This window comes from Tripterygium wilfordii, chromosome 15 (assembly GCF_013401445.1).
Source record: "Tripterygium wilfordii isolate XIE 37 chromosome 15, ASM1340144v1, whole genome shotgun sequence".
Taxonomy (NCBI): Eukaryota; Viridiplantae; Streptophyta; class Magnoliopsida; order Celastrales; family Celastraceae; genus Tripterygium; species Tripterygium wilfordii.
Window position 1 is genome coordinate 2,114,596 of NC_052246.1, and position 27,125 is coordinate 2,141,720.

A 27,125-nucleotide genomic window follows, 5' to 3' on the forward strand; every position below is an offset into this window, starting at 1 on the left:
CCAACAAAACTTGCACCATTACAAGCGCTAAGAAATGCTATATCACAAAATAATCACTACACATTCCCATAAACTCCGATTGATTCAGTTATATTTAACAAGTTAGAATGTTAGATATCAATTACCATGAAACTTTAGTTCCATTATTACAAACAAACTTTAGTTTAGTGGAGTAGCCAACATTGGCTACATCAGTTGTCATAATGTCAATTGTCATAATGCTTTCTTTTTTTAAATAAAATATGGAATTAAACCTTAAACACATTCATGTTTAACCTAGTCGATTGACAATCGAACCATCTCTCGTTAGTTGTCATAATGCTTTTCCTCTTCCAATTCTTAGCTATTATTCATACCCAAAAAAGAAAAAGAAAAGCTATTAATGTTGGCATTTGTTGCATTAATATTGCCTACTATTATTTCCTAACCAGCAAGTACTAGTGCCCCAACTTTTTTAATTTCATTTGGTTTCCCTTATTCTTCCTTGTAAACACCAAGCATATTGATTCATTCATTTTATTTTATGATAATTAAGTATAAAACTCATGCATATACATATATATTATGTATTCTGGATTGGAGATAAAACATATATTATACATCTTGAATATTCTTGTTGAGTTGTCGTGAAAGAGACATCGTAATAGCTTGGCACCATGACCTTGGCGGCAAGTAGTCCTCCACATAAAATGAAAAATAGAAAAAAATAATTTATCTCAATACTAGTTCTAAACCAAAGACCAAGCACACCTGAGCCACTAATTGGAGTGGTAAGAATGGTATGTATCACCTTGATAATCAAGATTCGAATATCTCTCTCCCGTTTCAAAAAAAAAAAAGACCAAGGAACCGGTCACTCATAACAAAAGAATATATTGATTCAAAATTACAACCACCATGAAAATTACAAGAAAAACATGACCTGCATAACAAAGACAACTAACTTACATTGCCATTTCTTGATATATCTATTAGTTTTGTACAAATTAATTTATTGAAACTCAGGGGACTGTCCAATCTACATTTGCTGTGGGAACACACCAAGCTACTTCAACTATACAAGGTATATCAAGAAACAATTATGAGTTCTTCATGGAGTTTTTGAGGTTACGTACAGTCATCACAAGCAGTTGTCTTTCACCTTCTACTTCTGCAAACTTCAAACTTATTTCTGAGTATATTTGTTGCATCTCCTTGAGTTCACTTTCCACTGTGTTGTTTCTCTCCTTCAGCGATACTAATTCCGTTAATAACTCATTAACGTTGCAATCTCTATTATCGGAAGCATAGACATTCATTTCTGGCTTTGCTGAAAGATGGTCATCACTGGAGAGAGAGGAAAACAAAAAATGAATAAGATGTCACTTGGAAACGAATAGCATTAGCATAGGTGAAAAAATCCTAATCTACACAGCCTTCAGCTAACTACATGAAAGAAGTAAAAATAATAAGCACCATGACTTCGATGTTTCCGATGGTAGAATTCATACCCATTAATTGATGTTTCAGCATTCCCATTTTCTCCTGACTTGCATGCTGTGCTGTTTAGATATTCATCTGTCGTCCTAACTTCTTCAGTGGTAGCATCATTCAAGCTAACGCTAGCTAACTCTTCGGCTCCCTGCATCTCACAATGAAGTATCAGAGAATCAGTGCCCGTCAGGCTTCTTTTTTTTTTCACTTTCAGAAGCAAATATAACAAGTTCGTTCTATATAGAGGATAGAATATCACAGATAAATCAAATCAAATGTAACCAAAATAGCATTATCAACAGACTTCATCAAACCAAAGTAGAAAGTACGCATGTATTGAATTGATTTTCTCAATACTGCAAGTCAGATAATTTATCAGAAAAAGAAATAGATGCTCCATGGGTTGCAATGTAACAATCTACGAGTAACTTCAATGATGTGTCACCTTGACAACACTGATCATTACTAGCATTGGATATATACTATTGCCATATGCACATGATATAATATACGATAAACATAAATGTCAACCTTTTGAACTTCATAGGCACATAATTCTGTACTGCTGTGCCTGAGTTCATCCACTCTGCTTTCTAGCTCTTCAATTTTGTTTAAAAGAACCCTTTCCTTCTCCAAAAACGAATTTACGGATGCCTCTAAAGCATTTTCCTTCAACTTTATCTGTCCCTGTTAACACAATCAACAAGAATTCTTCACGTGCGCCTTAACTCGGACAAACACGAAAGAAACAAAGTTTGCAAAACAAATAGACCAACCCTATTCTACCTACAGGGTAAGATGTTTACAGTCATCTACAATTACAGTTTAGGGTAGCAATTTCTAACTACGTCTTAAATATTGTACACTTACCTCGAGCAATTTCATTTTCTCCCTCAGATTTGCCACCTCTTTAGAGCCATTAGAGACTGGAGATGATTTGTTGTTTCTTGAAGTAATTTTTGTTGCATCAGCATTTGTCGTACGCCTGTTAAAATCCTTGAGTTTCTTCTCAATACTGTTAAAAGCATCTTCCTTCTTCTTAAGGTCTCCCTTTAATTGGAATACCTGCTTTCTGAGTTTTTCCTTCTCTGTCTCATCCTCAAACAAAGAATGCTTTAAAACGTTACACTGTGATTTAAATGTCTCAAGCTCTGATCGTAAGTGTTCAACTTCTTTCTCCCTTTCAACTTTGATAGATTTCATCCGATTTAATTCCTCCAGTGAAATATCTGCTTCCTTATGTGCCAATGCAATTGTACTCGACAGTTCATTTCTCTCCACATTACCTCTTTGCACCAGCATCTCAGCCTCATCAATCGATGCCTTCATTTGTTTCAGTTCAGCCCTCAAACTTTCAGTCTGGTCTGCTTTTTCGGAAAGGATAGCATTCACTTTTGCAAGCGTTTCAATTTCAGCCTTTAGTCCTAGGATCTCTTTAGAGAAAGCCCCGCCAATGTCTTCCTCATGCTTCCTTTGATGTTCAAGCTCTTTGGACTTGTCATCTATTTCCAACATCATCTGTTCTAAATGATTTTTTTTGGCATTTAGTTGGTTAGAAAGATCACACAATTTTGCCTCATAGACATCCCTAACCAACTGAAGCTCTTCATTAGCTTTCTGGAGCATTTCTTGAAATGTAGTTTTCTGCAAACGAAGTTCACTAGCTTCAGCCAGTGCTTTCATGGCCACTTTCTCATTTGCATCAAAGCTTGAGGCCATTTGAACAGAGAGCTTTTTAAACTCCTCCTGCAACCTCTCAGCAGTATTAGCATTGTTCCACTTTGCCGTCCGCAAAGCTTCCTCTGCTCTGATGGCTCTTTGCTCCTGCTCAACTTTTGTATTGGTAACAGCTTCTAGATCAGCTTCAAATCCTTGTGCTTGCTTCTCCATTTCTTCCTCCAAGCTCTCTATATGGGATTCCAGTTCACTTATGGTCGCCAAAGAGTTGGAGGATTGTTGTGACTGCCTTTTGAGTTCATTTTCCAACTTTTCAATCTGTGCTTCAAGTTCAATTACATTAGCAAATGAGGATGAGCATTCATACTGAAACTTCAGTTGTTCCTGCAGCTCGCTTTGCTCTAACTTATATGCGAGATCATGATTCTCCTGCTTCAGTATCTCATAGTCAAGGGCAAGCTGCTCCATCTGCATCTCTAGTTCATCCTTGTTATCTCTCTTGTTAATCTGTGTTTTGCTTTGGAGGTCCATAACCTTTTGTTCCAGCTGAAATGTTTCCTTGGCATCTCTGTGTCCCCTAACTACCTCTTCCAGTGCCTTTTGCTCTTCGTCATCATCAGTTTCGCTCCTTGAGCCGGTTCCGCTAAGCTCTTCCGTGTTCTCACAGGATCCTAATCTCTTAGCAACATTGTGTGACTGCATGTTCTTCTGCTCCAACATATCTTCTAGGTCTTGTACAGCAAGAATTAACTCAGCATTTGATTCCTGCGTCTTTTGTAGTTGTAAACGAAGATTGGCATTTAGGTCTTTCTCATAATTCAATTCTTGTCTGACCTCATCTAGGATGGCCCTTGGATCCCCACCCTCAAACTGTAACTTATTTTTACTCTGTGCCCCTTCTGTGCGCTTCTGAAAGGACTTGAATTTCTCACATTCTCGTTTGAAAGCATCTCTCTCCTCCTTCAAGATAGTTACTTCCCTTGTGAGATCCTGCCCTTTTTTGGTTTCTTTTACAACTTGTTTCCGCAGAGTCTGTAATTCCAACTCTGACACATCAACCTGCCTAGCCAAAGCAACAAGTTCGGAGTTGAGCCTTTCAACTTCAAATTCTGAAGCCGGTTGAGATCTTTCTCTTGGAATGTTGTCTTGAGAACCATTGGTAGATTCGTCTGTACTCATTCCAAGATCAGAACCCCCAGACCACTCCCACTGTGTTCTCTGATTCTCCTCAAAGAATTTGTTTGGAGCATTTGTTGCTGCTTTTTGAGGAATGGAGGCATGGTTCAGTGATGATAAGACCATAGTTGAATTTTGATTGTTGTTATTGTTTCTAGTTTCAAATTCCCTTAGCGTTTCAAGATCTGAGCTGCTTTCTGAACTTGACATTGTGATGTCAGATCCACTGGATGTTCTGTGGTCACCATTTACTTCCACATGATGAGTGGTATTCGTAAGTGGCACATCCTGGGAAACAATGAAACATAGTTAAATTAGAAGGAAGCCCCGTCTGTTACAGATTGTCCTAAGGATGTACACATTTGGAGTAAAAGAAGCAACAGCCATTAGCACCACCATCCCCTACTCTCCCTTGTCTTCAAACGAAATAGTATTGCATATATAATACTACAAAGAAATAAGAAACTAAAGTGGTGGCAATGCAATATGTTTTGACAGAAGACTAAAATCTTACTTCAATAAAGTCATTCTTGACATTTTCATCTGAATCACCGGAGCTTAGTTGGGTCCTCAGGCTCTTATCCAGGGGCATACTTATTGTATCTTCACAATCCTTGACCTCTCTACAGAAGATCTCAAACAATGAAATCTATGAGATAATGCAAACAGAAATGAATGAAAGACATAAGGAAATAACAATGATATCTGTTATTACCTCGGATCAACATTTTCCTGCAGCCTCTGGATTGATATCTATTCAAAATCAACATCCAAAGTTCAATTATAAGAATTGGATCCATACATTTTCAATTTTTCATATTATAATCACAATGGTTAATAGATGCCTCATGGCAACAATACAAATGTCAACTTTTATCTGTGACAAACATAAATGTATATACAGAGACAGAGGGAGTACTCACATGGAAAACTATATTGGATTTGGAATTCTTAAGAGGAAGAGAGAGAGTGGAAACTTTAGTTGCCTCAGCATAATCAGCAAAATCAATTGAAACTTCCCCAACGAAACCACCTTTGGATGATCCCTACAACAACCCAAGAAACTCAATTACACAAACTTAACACTCAACAAGAAACAACAACACATGAATAAGTCTTCACACTATCGACTATACTTCTTACCGTTGAGACCATAAAGCGGTATGGTTTCTCATTGATCTTCCCTGTCTTTGGGTCCTGAAAGAATTTCACAGTTTCATAAACCGGATTTGCCCACCGACAGCATTGTTCTTGTACAGCAACCTTCTCTGATCTCACAGTTGGCTTCCCCACATCCATAGGCACGACGGATATCATCAAAGCATCTGCAGCTAACTGTGACACCTGAATTCAAAAACCATTTGTTCCTCAATTCTCTCTCTCTCGGGTCTTAATTACTCTCCGGTTGCCCAGAAAATTGAGATGGGTTAAAGAAAATAAAATTTGGATCCAGTTTAAAGTTTCAACAATCGAAGCAAAAAACAGAATGGTCAATGTAATTGATTCTAATGTCTTGAATTGCCAAATGATGGAAAAGAAGGCCCAAAATCGGAATTGAGAGAAGTTCTTTCTCTTCAGCTACATTTACTCAGCAACCAAACACCACAACATTCAACTAATTAGGGCTGTTATTGGTATGGTAAATTATCCATTGGTATACCATTACCGATCAATTGGTTACCGAAAATAACAGAAGATTGGTATACCGTTACCAATTGTTCGGTACGGTAAATTTACCGATGATTTCGGTAACGGTAACGGTAAGCAAAGTTCAAAACCGGTAAATTTCCCGATTACCGACATATATATTAAATATATATTAATATTATTTTTAGTTTTAGTTTTATTTAATTATGACCATTAGATTGATCTAATTTAATCTAGACCATTTATTATTTTTAGGGTTATCATTTATATATCACTCGTAGCAATTTCATTAACTTTAAAGCAGCGTTTGCTACATAACAAAATGCTTTGTTGGTATTGATTACATGCTTTTCTTCTCCATTTCCATTATGGTCTTTTATCTTTATTTATCTTGTTTCTTCTAGCTTTCATGCTATGGAGTTTAAAACACTTCGGATACTAAAAATATTAGAAATTAATGAAATGAAAGATTTTCCGTTATAGATTGTTGGAATAATGTTATGTGAATTCTCCTTTCTTTTTTTCTCCGATTGATAGGTATTTTCTCTTATTCACATGTAGCACAATGATCCTTCTCATTAATCTATTACTTTTATTATTGGTATTGTAGGCAAGATGAAAGTGTTGTACTTTCATACAATGACTATTAAACACAATACTACTTGATGTATTTTTTTTTTCTTTCTCTTTTTTAAATAAGTTTAAGAATTGGTAAATTTACCAATTACCGACTTACCATTACCGATCGATCGGTATACCGACCATCGGTATACCGACTCTTCCGGTAACGGTAACGGTAACATTTTTTGAGTTACCGAAAGAATTGGTATGGTAACGGTATTCCGTGTTTGGTAACGGTAACCGTACCAATAACAGCCCTACAACTAATATAGAAAAGAGAGGAGAGAACAATTCACGAGAGTACCAAAATCGTTACACACAAAACGAAATTGGAAGTACCTGAGTGGCATGAAACTGCAACTTGAACACACATTTGATCTTGTTCTTCTCGCTCCTCCACCTCGCGGACCTGAACATCCCGTCCGCCGACTAAAATTCCACCGGCAAACCGGAGCTCAGGCCAAACTCGCTTTCAAACCATCATTTTCGTGATCGATTACCTCAATGCACAAGACAGAAATAGGCATTTTCCTCACTCCGCGCATTATCCATCAAATGCACACAGACAACCAGTAAATGCAGAGAAACATACACAGCACATATTGTGATTGCAGAGAGAGTTCACACAGTAAAATATTCGAGTTAAAACTCGATAGAAAAACGAGTTGAGAGAGCGAGTTAGTATGAGAAGGAAGATAAATTAAAGACCGCAGATCTGAGAGACAGAGAGCGCCCCCGTGCTGTAGCTCTACCACTTCCTCTCTTGGCAACAGTCTTTTAATTATTAAATAATAAAAAAAGTATTCACGAAGAAGCTTCTTTTTTATTAGTTAATTAATATTTAATGTGAGAATAAATGACAAAACAATTTCTGCCCTGGGGTCAAAGTAACAGTAGTTACAGGCTTTTGATTTGACATATATACCCCCGTACTTTTCAGGTAATGTCTGTATAGTTAAATCCAACAAATCATGTATTATGGATTCTCTCTTTCAACACTTTCTCGCATCCACCGGGTAGGACTCAAGGGTATATTTGGAAGATACGTTTTTGGGAAAAATTCCACCTATTAATTGATAATAGTTAAATTCAAGATATATTGTAGTTCCCATTTTCCCGATGTGAACTAACACTTGTATTGTATTTCTCTAATCTAATCTGGGTCACTGACCATTCTTCCAAAAAAAAAAAAAAAGTAACATTTGAGATTCTTTGACATGGAGAAAATGACAAATTTGGGTTGCAAATATTGTACTTTTTTTTTTATAAGGTATATTTTATTTACTATTTTGTGCTTTTTTATGGGTGACTCTGTAATTATAGTGCCATACTAGCCTTGACAGACATGTCATGTTCCAAAATTTTTTTTTGATAATTCACAACTATATCATACAAATTTATCCTTTAAATACTCAACATGAGTCTAAACTAACTCCTCAAGCTTGTGAACACACTTAACAACAAGGTAAGTTGAGCCAAATCTCAACATGTGACCATAAATGTATTATTCTTAGTGAGAATAGAACTCTAGATCTCACGACCCTATATGATTTGATCACATATAGATTCAGGATGATATTATCACTCAAGTGGTTTCCAAAACCCTAATATTGAATAACTATGGTGAATTCATGAAGCAGGCATAAATAGTGAAAATGCTGTAGTGATTGACATATTGGATGCTTTTAGGGAGGCTAAAAAGGTATCATTATCCATTTGTTGGACCTGATGTGTAATGAGGCCCCCACATAAAGAAAAATAATAATGTATATTTTATTATTGTCTTTATGATGTGGCCATTTCTTTAGTAGCCAATCATAAAGTGTAAAACAATAGGGTCTCATCCTCCAATGCCCACATGCTTCCATATCTGAAAAACAAAAAGAACGGAGATGAGAGAGCAGTCATTCATATTACATAGTATAATTATGCACATAATCCAAAAACAAAATAACGGTACATTTATGTGCATAATTATAACGGTCGAGAATGGGAGATAACTTAGTTGATCAGGTTGTCTGTTCAAAACCTTGAGGTTCAGGGTTTTATTCTCACCAAAGAGGTTTGAGATTTGGGTAGTTTTTTATCCGCTATGGTGGCCTTTATACCCCTCCGACATGGCTTAACGTGTGTGTGGTCTATGAGCCTTTTAAAAAAAATAAAATAATAATAATAATAATAACGTCCATTTTCTTGAGTGGAATTACATTACCACCCCCAGAACAGGTCCCTATGTTTGACTTTCCATCCACAGTGTATTCTTGAGCAGGTGTTTGTGAATGATGGTCGCCTCGAAATCAAAATTCATACAAGTATACTTCACTTAGAGTGCACACTAATAAAAAAAAAAAGAAGAAGAACCAAAACAGTATAAATTAAGGTAGATTTAGAATAGATAGAAGTGGACAAGAGAGGTAGGAAGGTGAAGGCTAGCTTACATGACAAATTAAATTGAAAACCAGGAGGACTGGAGGAGAGGTGGTGTTGCTTTCTGTAGTGTGTGTGTTTGGTTACTTGGCTTTAAAGATGGTCATGGGTTGTCTGTGAGGTGGAGGTTTAACATACACAACAACAGTCCACGTGAGTCGTAGTCCAACGACCAAGGCGTGCGTATGCAGTCTCTCATTAGTCATTACACCACCAAGATTACGAACAAACTGTGTAGTGTATAGATATATATATATATATATTCTGATATTCATTTTCAATTGGAGGATATTTAAGGTATCTGTCCATTTAACCAACTACCATTTTCAGAAAACTCCAAGGAAGTTACTGTACGATAAGTTGTCAGGAATATTAATTATTTTTAACTTTTTTTAGGCAATGGGTCTGCAAATTTGTTTGGAGGCACCCTCTTGGAATGAAAGTATTGTAATTGTCTGATGTCTGTGGGACGTACAGAGATACTTACGTACACATAATTTACCATGTAGGGCAAGGGCTAATTAAAACATATGAATTACTCGTTATAAAAATAAATTAAAAAAAAAACCCTTAGATGTGCTCTCTTATATGTTTTTTTTATTTAAATTGTTACATATTTTATACAATATATTTGCACTTTGGGATAACCTACTGAACCTGGAAACTAACACGCTAAAGCCCCTGACAAAGAGAGCACCCTCAAGCATGTGTCTTCACATAAGAAAGCCATGTGTGTTTTGAGCCTCTCAATTGGACGCCAACTGGATAGGGTGTGACCTGACTCACAATATTTCTGGTACCAATGGTCCCGGCCAAGAGATTATATATTACTTTTGCAGGTTGCTTGATGTTTACATATTCATTTGTGGGGGTTTTACTCTTACAAAATTTATGGCATCCTGATCTCTCTTTATAGCTAGCTTTTACATGCATTGAGTTGTACATGTGGATTACTGCTTTCATGCTCATCGAAATCCGGAAAAGATAATTGCATTTAACTTCCACACAAACATAGAATAACCAAGAGAGTGATTAATTTCAAAGCTCTAATCATGAATTATATATATATATATATATATATACAGAAATTCTCTTATCTGAACCAAAAGTGTGAACCAAGTTTGTGGATTTATTTTTCAACCGGACAATGCTAGAGACCCCCAAAATTTGACCCCCAAAAGTCTCCCAAATCTATGTGGCATTAAAATAGCCGTTGATTAAAAACACATATGTATGACCCACTTCACATCCAACACTCCACATTAAATGAGGATCTTTTGGGTGTCACTTTTTGGGGGTCTCAAGCATTATTCTTTTCAACCATAGATGTGGTGGGTCTCATAATAAATGTGTGGCCCCCACTTATGTTGTGATTTATTACAACCATTGGATTTTGATCCACAAAGTTAGTCCACACTTTTTGGTTCACATAAGAGAATTCCTATATATATATAGCAACTCATGATCTTATTAATTAGTCTTTTTCAATAAAGAACAAATGGAGGAGTTGGGAGACAGGTCTCAATCTTCACTGCAGAAATAAGAGTGACAACCATAAAGAAAGATGCTTGTGAGTTGTGACCATATATGCACGCTATGTGAAAGGCCCAGATGATGTTGAACATCACTGGATGGTCCCCTTTCATCTTTCCTTCTAATTTCGTGGAGAAGGACATCAAGCCCTCCTAACTCATTATGACTTCCAATTTTTAACTTTATCACTACAAATCACCTAGAATATGTCATTATTGCTTAACTAACATCCTATATATATATATACATATCCATTGAATATATTTCATATATAATCAAGCCTTTTTGTGCTATAATTAGGTTGTCATTTAACGAGATCATGTAAGAAAGTTTGGGACATTATGTCTTTTTTTGGGTTTCACACTTTCACTATAGACTATCCTAGTAGGTGCTTGATGTTTCATAACATATATATCTATATCTATATCTATATATATATAATGTAAAACATCGATCAAAGTAGTGAAACATGGAATTAAGTTACTGTTTTTACGTACTGCTTTTCTTTGTTTTTGTGTGGACCTAGCTAGGATTGCTCAGTTTTCACTTGCTCCAAGTGATCATCTTGTTAACATGGAGATAGGTTCTTGGTGTTTTTTTTTCCCTCTCTCTCTCTTCACATGAAGATAGTTTCTTTAGACTTTCACTTTTTTTTCTCTTTTTTTTTTGGTCCCTTCACATGCATGATAAAAGTTGAAAGTGTCATTTGATTAAGAGATAGAAGATCACGAGACAACCTAAAACACAACATAAGTACATGGGATCGATGTATAGATGGTGATGATGATAAGCATATGTGCTGATGTGCACGCTTGTGAGACAACAGAAGGTGCTCACGTGACGCTGGTCTGGTCTGCCTCATCCACACAAACACATTCGGTGGTGAAGCTCACAAGACACTAATATTAAAGGGACCCAATTTGTCAAGGAAAGACCCCATCAAACCTAATCATTTGTTCTCTCCATTTTCTTCCTTCCAAGGCTGCAATAGTGTTTTATAGTATAAAGTAAAGGCAAGAATAGATGCACGAGATATGATCACTTTTGCTAGTGCTAACAACATCTATATATATCTAGAGAAAATTAAAGGATTGTGTTCATAGACAGCCAAAAAGCTATTCAACTCACGTGATCCAAAAACAAAAAATCCAAAGCATTTTAATGAGCCAAGAATGGACTTTATTAAGCTTTAGCCATCCATAATAGTTGTCAGGGAACTTCACATATGGAATATGTAGAGGATTGTTAATTCGTCAGCCCATGAAGAGTAAGGAGAGAAAGCCCAATAAAGTTGGGCTTGTGGAAATTTCAAGGCCGTTTAAAAAGTGAGTTGAGGACTACTGGGCTTCCATTTATGATTGGGCTTGGACCATCATGCCCAAAGTAGTATAGGTATCCATTTGGGCCAACATAAAGCCCAACCTGCCATGAAACATTTGTAAGGCCCAAAAAACAAAAAATTGCAGGTTGCAGCTAATCTTGCAATTTTGAAAAACATGTGGATTAAAGTGCTAAACCAAACCAGTGGGCGCCATAAATCCATCATAATATAGAGGAAACATTGTGTAGATTTTCCTCACATAATCATATAAATTTTACATAGCCAACTCAAAATTAACTAAATTAAAAGCCACAAATACTATTTTTACAAAATTATGAGGACCAAAAATATATTACTGTAGTGGGAAACATAAATTATGCTGAGAGACAAGTATACACAAAATGTTCGCTTTGACCATTTGAGTTGACCCAGGCCCCATCCTCCATCCCAACTGAGTGAGACCGGACTTCCTTGATATCCTTGTTCATTACTCTCCTACTTGTATCCGAGCCTTTTCGGGCGATGGCGGCCGCTGCCTTTCTCTCAATCCTCCGCCGTATAACATACTCTTCAGGAATAAATACATCTGTCAAAAATATCAACAAAATCTTTGATATCTTTGACAAATGAACAAAATCTTTGAATTTGTCAAAGATATCTACAAAATATCAATGATATCTTTGACAAATCAACAAAATCTTTGAATTTGTCAAAGATATCAACAATATCTTTGATTTACTTTATTGACATTATTTTTCTTACTTTTCCTTTCTAACGCCTATATAAAGGCATGTTGTACACAATCAACATATAGTGAAATACAGATCTTTTACTTCTCTAACATATCCTTTCACTTCTCTAACATGGTATCGGAGCCACTCCTGTTGAGGCACTCCAGAGTAGTGTACGTACTACCATTGATACAGCACATATTATTACAGCCTTGGTCCAACACTCCTTAGGTGGGATCTTGGTTTTGGGTCCTTCCCCAGTCGGTTGCGGTCTCCTTTGAGATGTTCTTCTCTGTTTCAGAAACTCATATTTCAGTCAAAAACGCAGATTTGAATGCACACAAACACCTGATCATCAGAATTGTCTTAATGAATTAACCTACACACAAAGATGATAGATACATAGGAACAAACAGAGACCTAAAATCACCGAGGCAAACTAACCAATGCACATACAAATAAAAAAACGCAAATCCCATACCTACACAGTACATACAAATAGAAGGAGAACGAGAATTAGAAGGTCTGCATACTGAATGAGATCCTGGAGCTGTTGAGCCCTAGTGCCGGGATTGATGTCCTTACGAAGAACATTCGGTTGCATTCGGATACCATTCAGTCGGATCTGATCCCTAATCCACTATATATCATCCTGCGATGGTGAAAACCTCTGCGTACTATCCTCCCCATAGTTCCCACCCCTTGAAACGGCGGCGGCACCAGTCGAAGCAGTCGCAGCAGACGGATGACAAGAGCAAGTGGAAAGAGTGGACAAGAGCAAGTCGAAGCCACTCCTGTTGAGGCACTCCAGAGTAGTGTACGTACTACCATTGATACAGCACATATTATTACAGCCTTGGTCCAACACTCCTTAGGTGGGATCTTGGTTTTGGGTCCGTCCCCAGTCGGTTGCGGTCTCCTTTGAGATGTTCTTCTCTTTTCTTGAGTTTTGGTGTCCTCCGTGGCGGTGCTCCTTCCGCCGTTAGTCGTGCTCTTCCAGGGGTACTCTTTTGCTCGGACCCCTAGCTAGACCCAATTGCTTCTTCTGCCTTTTCATCAGTTTGAGCATGGTTCCTCGCAGTTCGTTCCTTTGGCCTCCTGCTGCCGTATGGTGGTGTCCATGTTTCTGGCTGCTTTTCCCTGCTGTTTCTACCATCGCTCTTGGTGCTAAGATCTCGATCCTCTCTTGGAGTCCTTTTACTGCGTTTTTAAGGCTTCTCTAGAGATGGGTCCCTTCTCGGAGTTTTGCTGCTGTTAATCTTACTATTTGCCCTCTTTGGACCCATTCCGGATTTCTGCGTGCAGTCTTGGTGTTCCTTTGTCTGCTCTCTTGGGTTCCCATGTGGATTTTTTCTTGCTTTTTGGTAGCCTCGATTCTCAGAGCTGGATCCCCATCCTTTTGTGTTTGGGGTTTGGTGCGTGTCGCTGGACTGCTCCTTTTTTTGGCTTCTTGGTTTGTTGGTTTCTTTCTATTCAATTCTGTCAAAGATATCAACAAAATCTTTGATATCTTTGAAATTTATCTTTGACAATATCCACTCTTGACCAACCTGCTGATCTCTTCACCAAGCCACTCCTGCCAGGTCTTTTCAGAAACTTAGTTTCCAAACTCAAGCTTACTTCTACTGCACCAACTTGAGTTTGAGGGGGGATGTCAAAGATATCAACAAAATCTTTGATATCTTTGACAAATGAACAAAATCTTTGAATTTGTCAAAGATATCTACAAAATATCAATGATATCTTTGACAAATCAACAAAATCTTTGAATTTGTCAAAGATATCAACAATATCTTTGATTTACTTTATTGATATTATTTTTCTTACTTTTCCTTTCTAACGCCTATATAAAGGCATGTTGTACACAATCAACATATAGTGAAATACAGATCTTTTACTTCTCTAACATATCCTTTCACTTCTCTAACAACATCCATATTGATTTTGTACGTTAAAAAATGTGTGTATTATCAAGAGGAAATCCAAGCATGCACAAGCAAAAGGAGTGAGTAGTAGATGGTATTTATAGGGAAGGAAAATAAGGGGGTTACCAACTTACCATATTACTATGGGCTTCGGTACCATTGTTTTTGTTCAAACAAGCAACACTAGTACTATTACTACTACTGCTCTGCATTGGTTTTGCATATGTAAGTTACTAAATCCATTATATTATACCGTGTGTGCACTTGGTTTCTGGAAAAGGAAACTTTTTGACTCTTTTCGTGCCGTGTAACGCTCTTGGGAGGAGGAGGAGACAGGCCAAGCATGTGCTGAAGGCATCTATCTGTACGTGCGCTTTTAGTTCCAAACTGAAACCGACAAACCGCACACTTTTTGCTTTTTAGAATTCGTGGATTTCGCAGTCCTACGTACATATATGATGTATATAAAATTTTGTGTTTACAAACTCGACTTAACATTGGTTAATATAAAAAATTGTTGAAAGATTATAAGTAGATGAATTTCAAGGTTACTTTAATTAAAGATATTAAACAACCCTACAAAATTGAGGATTAAGCCTTATTTTAACCACTAAATTCCTCATCCCATCCCTTGATGTCAGGATCGTAACAAAATCAACATATCGAATTATTGTGCGTGTTGGACTTCCGACAAAATGAACATATCAAATTACTCTTTCTCTAGACCTTAATAAATCAAACCATGTTTGATATTCTTGTCCTAATTATGAATCCGAGAGAAGTTTTTCGGACGAATCAAAGTGATATTGTTTTAATGTTAGTTTACCTTAATAAAACTTCGTGACTCCGCACTTGCATACATACATGTATATATAGATTGATTGGGCAGCATTTTCAATACAAAACAACAACAAGAAGAAGTTCAGTAATACCCATATCAAGGTTTTACAGGGGGATTAAGGTAGAAGCTTGGATAGCCCTATTATTGAATGAAAACTGTGAAAGGTTTTGCTCAAAAGAAACGAGGAATTAAACACACATAAAAGCAATGAAATCGATCGTCTTCAGGAACCCATGTATCCCCAAGCACAAATACGAACGTGACCAGCTTCTACTAATGGAAAGCCCATCAAATCGTCCTGCATGCATTAATCATATTGAGAAGAAGAGTATGAGAATAATTAATTTATTGATTTAGGACAACAAAGAAAGAAAGAGATGATCACTACTATTACTAAACTCGGGCCGTCAGGTCCTCGCTCATAGAGTATGGTAAGTTGGGGCAAAACTCAGCGCGTAACTACAAGAATATTGCTCCCATAGAGATTCACCAACTAAACTATCATCAAAGTGATTAAAGAGGCGCTATCACGTGAACCCTTGGGATAAATTTCAAAATGGGATCAATGTTGTTGGTTAAGAAACTTACAGAAATGGGCAATTTTCCACAGCTGCTTAGGATTTCCACGATTCCAGTTCCAGCACACAATGTTGGTGCCATCATGTGCACCATTAATGTCCGCACCAGCAGCATCGATATGCAATCCAGTATTATTAACCATCCTAATCACTCTGTAGTCATCACCCCAGTCTGCACCTTGCGTCCACAATATTGACATATCCATAATCTTTGGATTGTAAGCAACCAACTCCATCTGCATGCAGAAATGAATTTTCAACCAAATTATATATACATATATCCAACATATATATCTGACTACCCTGATGCGTTGGAGATTAATTCTTACAGGATGAGTGTGTCCCTTGGAGTGTTTGAGGGCCTGACCAGTAGCTTTATTAACCAGAGCAAAGCTAGGGTGGCCATTTTGATCCTTCACCGTCCCGCCGTATTTCTCCTCTTTGTACCAGTGCTGGAACAACAATTTTCATAATCTTAATCATTGATATTAGGTTGAAATACGAGTTTAAAATCACAAGCCTCATGTCTATCATGCCTTCAAATGACTGAGTGAGCATAAATCTCATATTCGCACCACACTAGTGACATGTAAGATCACCCAGTCCAACATGTCATTCGAACGCACCAATCTAACAATAGCTAAGACTGGGCTGAAACCCATGTGAGTGAAAATAAGGCTCCTAATCCCTTTTGGAAATGGGCCTCTAAAGGCTAAAGCTCACAGATCAAGAAAAACCTCGGGAAAAAATTCCTGACTGCTATGAACCCCCGACCTTAAATATAACCAACTGAGCTATTGCTCCATGGTTAGAAAGGGCAAACTCTCTCCTAACTATAACTATATTAGTTAAATAATTAGGCATTATTAAACTAAAAATAAATGAGTAGATACACAAAATATATACAGACCTGATGCAGATCCTTTGGGTTAGAGCGGGCAAGAAGAACTTTGCCACCTTTGATGGTTAGATTGAAATTGTGGTCAACTTTGGAGATAACCCTAAACGATGATTTCTTAGAGAGTTCATGGAGTGGATGACCAGGAGGATGATGAGGCTTATCAGAAGAGGATGATGATGGCACGTCCACCGTCACATTAACAAACACCATGGTTAACTCAACCTAACAAGCTCCTAACTCGAAGAAAATATGAGAAACTTGCGACTACGAGAAGAAAGCAAGAGCCAAATTTAAATAGGAAGTGTTGGGGGAGGGTGGTATTGGAAATCTTCCAATTATTGTCAGCGAGCTCTCTGATATGATTAATTAATTAATTGATGAGATCGATCATGGTATGCCGGGGAGATTGATTCCAGAGGAGGCTAGTGGCCAATTAAAGAGGAGGCTACTGGCCATGTTCAGTGTTTTGACTTCCCAAAGCTGGATAATTAAATGACTTTTTCTTCTTAACAACTTGGCATTTCATAAGACTGAAGAAGAGAGAAGAACCTAGTACATTTGTAAAATATGAAACTCTTTTTATATTATGAAAATGGTATTTGTTACCTTCGGGTGTGTATTGGGTAAGAGAATCACTTGGATGATAGTCTAGTAGTGAATCCTTTTGGGGTCACACCGTATGATAATATGGTAATAGATCTCTTTGAGGTCAAACTGCATAGACTCGACAGATCTTGAGTTGATTTCATGGTCACCAATGTCTACTGTTTTGTACGCCAGGTTGTTAAGCTGGAATGTCATTTAGGGTTTAGGACATGTCATTCTCGTAACATTTTCTCTATTCATTTCAATAAAATCTATTAGATTTAAAAAAAAAAAGCCATTTTTTTAATCAAAGTGGATCAACAACTTGCCCTGTAACCATGTTCCCTATGTCTTAGGGCACGATGTGTTCTCTCTATTTTTTACTTGGATAGGGCTTTGCCTTTGGGCTTTAGTTTGTTTGGTTTATTCTTATCGGGCCTGATTTCATGAGCCTCCTTTATTCAAGTTCAACGGCTTAATTCAAGCCCACAACTAGTTTTAATATTTTAATTCTTACATCAATACATCACATCAAACCTGTACGTATAAGTGAGTGATTTAGATATACTCACGTCGTTATCCTCCCCTTTTACTTCCGCTCTCGCGTGAGAGAAACAAACGAAGGAAAGCTGGGAAGGATCGACTCTCTGATCGCCAGAGACGCGGGAGATTCCACACACTGAAACGCTTCTCTGGAAAAATGGTGGCGAGGAGGGCGCAGCAGGACGACGGGCTTCCACCGGGATGGACCGTGCAATTGAAAGAGATGAGGAGTGGTCGCACAATCAGGGTAAACATACTTTCTTTAACCTAATTCTTATTCGAATCGAAGGATTTTTTTTGCGTTTCGGAATTTCTGGTGCATGGAGCTAGATTATCTTTGTTTTGCTTCATTATGTGTTTATAGAGTGATTGAAGTAGATAGTCTAGGATGCGTATAATCCATTTGATTTTGATGTGAAATATGGCATGTGTTTGGTGTTGGTGGCTCCGGTGCTTTGATTGGATCATAGTTGTAGATTGGGGTAAGTTGCATGCTGGCAATGTCATTGATGCTTATTTTTTATAAAATTGGGTGTGGAGAATTATTGCAAAACTAAATGTTGCATGTTAGCTAGCACAATGCATTGTTAAGGAATGTCTCATTCTGGCTAATGTTTTCGGCCATTTATGATTTTCTGGTTATACGTTCCCATAGATGTCTTTAGGTTATTTCATCAAGAGTTTATATACCTGCTTTTGTTGATTTGGAACATTTGCCAATTTATTGTTGCATAAATCATTAGATTCTGTACAAGTCAGAGACATGGTTGTCGAAGTATAAGAATTTGCTATTAGCATTGCATGATACTAATTATAATGTGAATTATGAATCTGCTAATGCACTTATAATTTATTTGGATCGTGCAGTATTTGGTGAATTCTCAAACGGGTCAAACTTTCTCCTCGGAGGAAGATTTCATTCGCTATGTTAAAAAGAAGAGTACCCTAGGTTCTCAAAATGAAGACCCTCAAACCGATAAGAGACGCACTGAAAGGCATTCAGAAAATATCGACATAAAAGTATGAAGTTCAGGGCATCCTTGATCAACCTGGCTTTTCCTTCATATGGTTATGCCTTATTTCTATCAAGTGTAATTTAACATATACAGGTTGTAAAGGAAACTGATGAAGAATGGTTACCTGATGACTGGGAAGTGGAAACTAAAATCCGGAACAGTGGTTCAAGTAGTGGAACCAAGTACAAGGTATCAATTTATTCAGTTTTATTGTGGTTTCGCTCATTAAAAAATTATACTATCTTTTTTCATCAATGAAGATAGATTATTTTCCTTACAATATGAATTTAGCCGGTAGAACTCCTTTACTCCTGGTAATTAATGATCAATTTCCTAATCCAGAATGCATGGTTGGCATTTGAGATACACACCTCTATAAGCCAGTCCTATTTAAACTTATGCCATGATTGAATGCAACATTTATTAATGTAAACAAATTGTTGTTACTACCCAATAAGATCCAAGAGTTTCCTTCTCTAGTTGTATGGTATGCACTGATATTTGGTGGTAGAAATTTTATTTGCAAGGACCAATACAATAAGTTTTGTTCCTTTTTTCCTTTTCAAGAATGTCAACTTCTAGTTCTGAGTTACTAATAAAAAGAACTCATCAGACCAGTTTATGATTAGTTCCTTTTCTGTATTGGTAAAGCTGAACTCTTTTTTCCAGGATCCTTAAAAGTTTTTTTTTCCCGATGTACACAGCATGCGAAATTTGATTAATTGAAATTTTCTCTCTTATATAATAACTATCTAGCTCTCTCTTTTGTTGCAGTGTTATATCGAACCATCAACTGGACATAAATTCTACTCAAAGCCAGAGGTTTTTCGGTATCTCAAAGGCCTGAAGCATAAAAGCTGCTTATCCAATCAGAAGAAAGCAGGCACTGTTGGGCATTCTGCAAGCAAAGTTTGTTCTCGAATATCTTCATGCTGCATCTTTTTTATTAATTTTGTTATTATGGGATTAATTGATATGTTCTTTACTTCTTTCTTATATAATAACTATCTAGCTCTCTCTTTAATGTATTATAGATTTTTGACCAATTTATCAAATTTCCTTTTCTACAGTTGGTTGAAACTGAAATTTTAATGACCTCTTTAATAAATTTGATAAATTTTTCTTACAAAAGAAGAAAGTGGAATTTGAGTTGCAATGAGTATTGGAGTGTTTTTAGTATGTAGTGGCACACATGCATATGGTTCAACTCTGGATTTTTTCTTTCTGTTGTGGGAGAATGTTTTCCCTCTGACATTGTTAGTTCTTCTAAAGCTTATTGATTTCTTCTCACATGGTCATAGCATTTTTTTTACAGATTCTTTCTATTCGTTCTTAAAGTTGGCAACATGTTCCATATAAAGTGCTTTCCCCATCCACACAAAATAAAAGAGATTTTGATCATCTAGAGAACATTTTTTGTTGCAGAGATTTATATTATATTATGCCATTGGAACACTATGCTGCAATAACTCATCATCGAATTCAATGTTGTTAATCTCTTGCAATCTTAGGCATCATGTGCAGCTAAAAGGCAGAAACTACAACACCCTACAAGCAGATTGCTGGCTTCTACAGGTTAGAGTTATTTAAATTTTGCATAGTCTGACAATTAAAATCTAGTTTAACTGATAGGGTTCGATGACAACCCAATTTTTGTCTGAAATTCATTGCTTCTCATTGGTTAATGCTGCAGATAAGCAGAGTTCTGATAGGAGCAGCTTAGCAGTTCCAGAAACTGAGGCCTCGGATAAAAGGCTGCGCAGGAGGGGGTCTGTAGGGACTCAGTTTCCTGTAGCTCCCTCATCTGAGATTGTTTCAGAAAAACCTTCAGTAAAGAAACAAAATGATCGTTATGATCTGAAAGGGAATATCTCCCTTGGGAGTGAGATGGAAAACAGCGTGAGTAGAAATAATTCTGGCAAATCCAATAAGAACAAATGGGTTAACCTTCCTTGCCGGTCTTCAAAAAGACTTGCTGGGCTTCATTCAGAACCTCCAAAGGTTGACTTTTCTGAGACAAATCAGCAGAAGAGTACTCCAACTGAGGATAGATCTGTTTCAAATTTTGGGTCTGACCTGTTAGGGAAGAACTCAATTGAGTGTGGGATGGAGAAAAGTAGCGGTAGAAGAAATAATTCTGGCAAACACAATAAGAAGGGTGGGCTTGACCTGCCTCGCCGATCTTCAAAAAGACTTGCTGTGCTTAAGACAGTATTACCAAAAGTTGAATTGTCTGAGACAAATCAGCAGAAGAGTGATTTCAGTGGTGACAAGGCTGTTTTCGATTCTGCTGTTGATCTGATTGGGAAGAATTCACCTGAGAGTGGGATGCAGAAAAGTAACAATAGAACTAAAATCAATTCTGGCAAATCCAGGAAGAAGAAATGGCTTGACCTGCCTCGCCGATCTTCAAAAAGACTCTCTGGTCTTAAAGCAGCACTACCAAAAGTTGAATTGTCTGAGACAAATCAGCTGGAGATTCCTTTGAATGATAACAAGTCTGTTTTAAATTATGCACCTGAGTTGATAAGGAAGAGCTCACTTGAGTATGGGATGGAGAAAAGTAGCAGTAAAAGAAGTAGCAATAATTCTAGGAAATCAAATAAGAAGAGCGAACTTGATGTGTGTCGACGATCTTCGGAAAGACTTGCGGGCTTTAAAGCTGGGATGTCTGGGAACACATCCTCGAGTGAGAAAGTGCTTCAGAATGAAGTTATGGAAAGTGAAAATGAAGCCGTCCTGGCTATGGACTTTACTCCAGATACTTTGGCGGATGAAGAATCAGGTCTATTTGACGCTAGGCCCATCTCAGAATTTGCTCGTCATGCTTTTAGTGTAGAAAGTATTCCATCAATTGGAGAGCTATTGGACAAGAGCCAAAAATATCTTGATGACCAAGTTGTTCCCGCGGATAAATTTCTAAAACTTGACACTGAGAAATCCAATTATGAGAAATCTGACTTGCTATTTGGGGATCCATGCTTAGAGTTTGCATTCAAGACTCTTACCGGTGCAATGCCACATGAGGATGCTCTTGCTAGCATACCGATTTCTACTTGTGCAGCGGATATCCTGCAGGAAGAAAACTTGAGTGGCAGAAAGATGGAAAAGAGCTGCGATAAGAAATGTTGGACTGATGTTGGTGGATCCAAGGAAAAGAAAGAGCTAAACATGCCTTGTTGGTTGTCGAAACAAACTGCTGGGCTTGAGCATGAACTGGTGGGCAGTTCAGCTCTACAGATTTCTGCTAGAAAGTCTTGTGAAACCAAACCCAATCTAGATTTAAATTTGGCCTTAGATAATTTGCCCAATGGAGCCTCGCATAAGCTTAATAGTGGGTCAGAAATGGGACTTGTGTATCGTGATTCATCATACCCAAATGCCCCATTACATGAAGAACCATCGAAGAACGAACAGATTCTTAAAGATCGAAATGTTTCTGAAGAGGAAATTGGGTCCATTGGATCTGTGAAAGTGAATGGTGAGAAGCCAGTGTCACAGACTGTTTTTCCTTCTGGGGACTATTGGTCAGATCCCTGCCTGGAATTTGCATTTAAAACTCTTACAGGTGCAATATCTTTGGAGGATAATTTCGCAGTTCAAGATTACCCTCAGCCACAGCTTGACACTTTCCATAGACAAAGGGATGGTAACTTGGCACTGCCTGATTTTAGCTTACCCAGCCATTTCCAAAGTGATATCTCATCCCACTTTGATACATCAGAAAGAGGGCCAGGTACAAGACAGCAACTACCATTGAATCCTTCCGTGCCACCACCCCCAGGAAATAAGAGCTTACCAAGTTGCAGTGCTGTTGATGCTCAGCAGCCTTTTACGGAGCAGAATAAGGATATTCAAGGAAAGTTGAGCTCCTAGAGCCATTCTTTCCAATTAGAATCATGCTAGATGTAGCAGACAATGTGTAGGTGCTACTCTTTTCCTTTCTGGCTTTATGGATATTTAATCAAGTGGCTTATGCCTTCCAATTGTACGATATACTATGTTGGGATTTTTTGGCCTTTGATTGGACTGCGTGGCAATCCTGCCGATTACCATCCACATTTTGCCAAATTTATGCTCCCTAAAGTTGCAAAGTAGACAATTAATTAGTTTATTTTACACACTCATAGTTCTGAATTATGTAATCTACACCAATTTTCTCACCAATCTGTGGAAGGATTTTTATGGCTTTGCTTGGACAATCTACTCAGTACTGAATACATAAACATTCACCAAACATCAAATTCCGAAGTCAGACATCATAGAAGCTTCCACAATTTATGAAGAAAATGATACTGGTACCAAAAAAAACACACACACAAAACATCTCCTGTCCCTCTAGTGTCTCAATTTTATTCCTTCTCTGGTCACACGTGCAAATAGAGAGAAACAAGCTGCCGTAGAGTTGAGTCTCAGAATGAAGACTCCTTCCATCCTCCAAGATTTTCCTCTTCTGCATTATAACCTCTGCTTCGATGCTCCTCCTAAAATGAGGAATAACAAGAAATTAAACCTTCATTAGGTAAGCAATATTATCCTCTGCCAGGTACAAAGGTGGGAATCGTTATCATTAATGATTATAAATCTTCAATTTCTTTTATCGACGCACTATTGCTGCTAAGGAAACATAGAAAAGTTAAGTACCTCCCGGGTGAAAGTGAGGCCAACTCTAATCTCTCCCCGATATTCTTGGTCCTTAACTACGTTGTATGCTGTCGCTGGGATGCTTCCTTCAGTAAACAACGCATCTAGTGGAATGCTGCAACGATCCAACAAGAAGTGTAATGAAATCAATTTTTTTCATTCTAAGGCGGGTACCGAATTTCTGAAAGCTTAGCCTATGTGTCTGCATTTGGCTATAGACACTAATGTCTCCACTCTTACTGTTGCTTTAATAACAGGAGTACAGGGCAAGAGAAATCTGATTTTCAAGGCGGAGAAATACACACTAGAAATGAAAGAGGTGCAATCAGGAAAAGCCAGTCCTATTTATCAATATATTATGCAATAGTGGCATACTCACGTTGCCTCCCCAACGATATCATCACTAGTACCAGCGTCGCTGTCCATTATCTGCAATTTGAGTTCTGAAATGTTGTCGGATAAGGTAAACACAAAATTCTCATTCCATTCTGGTTCCGACCCTTGTCCTGCACAAATCATTCCATTGATAAGTTTTCAAAATCTAAAACACCTATCTATGCCAATGTGAAGGAATTTGAATATCTTTTCACAATCTAGGTAATATTCAACTGATGCTCTGTACTATACTTGTTTTAATAACCCGAAAGTCCATAAACATAATACAATTAAGAGTCTGGAGAGTTTAACCTGAAGCAGTACTGCTTTTCTGCTCCTGAGTGCGGCAAGTGAGGATGACATAAGGATCCATGTTGTCTGCAATGCAGATAAGAAATATAAGTACATCAAATCTGAAGCAACCGATAGAGAAACAGTGCACTTTAACGTTGTTGTAACACTCGTATGCAGTAATCCTACACTAGATTTGAGATGAATTCCATAATGTTATGTAGCTTTCCTTTTGTCAAAAGAAATGAAAAGTAGCAAGTTTTTTTCGTCTGTTGACCAGAGAAATAAATTCCAGCCTATAGCCAAATAAGAATAAATTTTCTTGTTGATTGCCTTTTGTTTTCTCACTCTTCAACCATCCCCTCCTCGTTTTTTCATCTTCCTAATTTGTTTTCACAAAATTCAACTAACTCCCAACTTGATTTAACCGTCTAGTATCTTCGATTAAATGACACTAACATTCTTATCCTAATTTCACCTCATCGTCTTCATAATGGTGTCATATTTCTCAAGGATTAGATGTAATTTTATTATCAAGTCAGCTGTCATTTCCATAGGAGGATGGATATTAGAACTTTCAAAGCACCCCTGCATCTCATTGATTTTTCAATCCCTAAGAATTAGAAATCAGGATCTAGCATAAATTTAATAAGTGCTGTCACTTTATGATTCCACCCACATTCAGAATGCATCCATTTACCAATAAAGTCACAATTTTGAGTTTCTTAGAAACTAAAAGTGTTACAAAATTTCCATTTTTTCTTTTGTTGCTGTCAGATTCAGATGAAAATGTACAGCATTGCATTTGAACATATATATATATATTCAAACAGGATCATAGATTCAGGTCCAATGAAATCTAAAAAAATATTGATCCATGTCCGACAACATTACGCCTGTTAATTTCTCTTCACCCCTTAATAATCTTCTACACTGTCTATAAGCGAGTTTCATTTTGTATTGTCAGATTCAAATGGGATGAACAGCATTTCAATTGAACAAACCAGGATCGGATCATAGAATTACATAGCCAATCATCCATAATAGTGTCGCTCAATGTCAGTATCGGTCAAAGCCCAGATCTCTTTGAATATAAATGGCAAGTAAGAGACTAACTACATATATTGACCATTGATAATCTGAGGTTGAGTTGGAAAACTTACTGAGGAAATCGGTGTTCTCAAGACCCTTTGCACTCACGAGGAGAACCTCAAGCGTACCCCGAGTCATCTTTAGAGAGAGACAGATCGCACAAAGTTGGAAGGAAGGACGGACACTGGAGAGATATTTTTGTGTTTGCAATTCCCCCCTCCACGAGCTTCACGTTTGATACCAACTCTTGGAGAGACACGGTTTGTACGATCCAAGGAATAATTGGGCTCTGATAGGCCTGGGCCTCTCACAATGTTGGCCCAGAATCTACTTTTATTCAAATTTTGTGTTTTTTTTTCCGGCAAACTTATGAGGTTATTGCACGTAACCAAGCAATCAAAAGCAATAATGTCATACACCAGAATCACTAGTTAAAATAATAAGAATGATGTATATTATTTTGGTGTTTAGAATTGGAAACTCCTTTTATATTTCATAAAATAAAAAAATAAAAAAGCAATAACGTACGTCTTGGACTGTTGACTTTGAGAGGGCAATTATATTTCGAAAGAAATGTTGAAATCTTCAATCACCAATCAGTAATATATATATAGAGGCTCTCCACGTGGATGAATGAGGAGTTGGCATCTGTTTTTGATGACTTTGCAATTGTAATATCAAGATGACCAATTGTTGGGGCCCATTCAGGACACCTTAAGTGAGGTCAGGGGTTCGATCCCCGCTCATGTATGGAGTACCCAATTGGCCAGCACTTTACCCCTTAAATGGGCCGACCCGGTGCGAGTGGGGATTAGTCTGGGTGTGGTACGGGCTTAAAGGCGCCTCCCACTGTTGGGGCCCATTCAGGACACCTCATGCCTCCAAGCAAAAAAAAGATGACCTCTTTCTTTACTAAAAGGCTACATTACTGTTTGTCTTCATCTTTAAACCATGGATTCTGGATTTTTCATGTTTCCTTCCATTACTAGATGATCCATTTTTAGTTCTGTAGATGACAAAAATGGTATGGCCCCACCTGATCACATAACGACAAGATGAACTGGATTGTCTAAACCCCCAGGTTAACTATCACAGTTAGGCTCGAACCTAAAAGCCTATCTTTGGGTCCATATACAATCTTTACATCATTGCTAAGTGATATAAACAGTATTCTGACACCAAAACTGTCATATTCTCTGACACTTACCTACAGGATTTTTATAGTTTTATAGACTGGTCACTTTATTATAATCCTTTCTTAGCATGATGGAACTAGGTGTCAAGGCATCCGCAGGTGTTGGAGACCCGGTACAGTCGCCAGAACATAGTAATGGTGACGCCACATATAAGCGCCATTACTCGGACTACCTCACTCATAAAGCAGTTCTTATCAGTCTAATCTACGGGCGATATTTATAGGTGTGACTGGCTCACATCCTTAGGTATGACTTTCTTTCATATAGGTATCTATTCATTAAATACCGCCTACAATACTTCCATACTTTCATCGACACCTGTCTTAATTATGACATATTGTTGCTTTATCGCTTACCCTGACACAACCGGGATAGTAGACTTTTTATACACTTCCTTCATACAAGGTCCAATAGTATAACTGGAATGTACACACAATTCCCGAGGTCGATCCTTGTTCTCTATAAAGACCCCCCTCTTTTCATATGCGGGGGATCGAGCATTTTTCTGAACAAACTAGACAATACAAAAAAA

At 37.5% G+C, this 27,125-nt stretch overlaps 4 protein-coding genes across 5 annotated transcripts; 1 reads left to right on the forward strand and 3 right to left on the reverse strand.

The window, feature by feature from the left end:
- Nucleotides 1–851: 851 nt before the first annotated feature.
- Nucleotides 852–7,347, reverse strand: LOC120017101 (myosin-11-like). Its single transcript, XM_038870171.1, has 9 exons — nucleotides 6,934–7,347; nucleotides 5,470–5,670; nucleotides 5,250–5,372; nucleotides 5,042–5,079; nucleotides 4,841–4,949; nucleotides 2,344–4,614; nucleotides 2,005–2,160; nucleotides 1,491–1,621; nucleotides 852–1,326 (listed from the first exon to the last, which is right to left on the reverse strand). Exons 1-9 carry the CDS (start codon nucleotides 7,009–7,011, stop codon nucleotides 1,080–1,082), a joined length of 3,354 nt encoding a protein of 1,117 aa, XP_038726099.1. The 5' UTR covers nucleotides 7,012–7,347; the 3' UTR covers nucleotides 852–1,079.
- Nucleotides 7,348–15,519: 8,172 nt separating this feature from the next.
- On the reverse strand, nucleotides 15,520–17,076 carry LOC119979983 (ricin B-like lectin EULS3). The gene is made up of 4 exons (XM_038822615.1): nucleotides 16,861–17,076; nucleotides 16,280–16,402; nucleotides 15,961–16,186; nucleotides 15,520–15,670 (listed from the first exon to the last, which is right to left on the reverse strand). Coding segments are annotated over exons 1-4 (552 nt in total). The 5' UTR covers nucleotides 17,062–17,076; the 3' UTR covers nucleotides 15,520–15,668.
- Nucleotides 17,077–17,973: 897 nt separating this feature from the next.
- On the forward strand, nucleotides 17,974–23,314 carry LOC120016879. Of its 2 annotated transcripts, none has more exons than XM_038869843.1 (6): nucleotides 17,974–18,226; nucleotides 18,847–18,999; nucleotides 19,089–19,184; nucleotides 19,770–19,904; nucleotides 20,507–20,570; nucleotides 20,689–23,314. In XM_038869843.1, exons 1-6 carry the CDS (start codon nucleotides 18,137–18,139, stop codon nucleotides 22,869–22,871), a joined length of 2,721 nt encoding a protein of 906 aa, XP_038725771.1. In that variant the 5' UTR covers nucleotides 17,974–18,136; the 3' UTR covers nucleotides 22,872–23,314. The 2 variants fall into 2 exon arrangements, with proteins under 2 accessions (XP_038725771.1, XP_038725772.1); XM_038869844.1 differs by having other exon boundaries at nucleotides 19,098–19,184.
- On the reverse strand, nucleotides 23,205–25,633 carry LOC120016880 (elicitor-responsive protein 3). The gene is made up of 5 exons (XM_038869846.1): nucleotides 25,469–25,633; nucleotides 24,327–24,392; nucleotides 24,019–24,145; nucleotides 23,640–23,754; nucleotides 23,205–23,479 (listed from the first exon to the last, which is right to left on the reverse strand). Exons 1-5 carry the CDS (start codon nucleotides 25,533–25,535, stop codon nucleotides 23,408–23,410), a joined length of 447 nt encoding a protein of 148 aa, XP_038725774.1. The 5' UTR covers nucleotides 25,536–25,633; the 3' UTR covers nucleotides 23,205–23,407.
- Nucleotides 25,634–27,125: the final 1,492 nt, after the last annotated feature.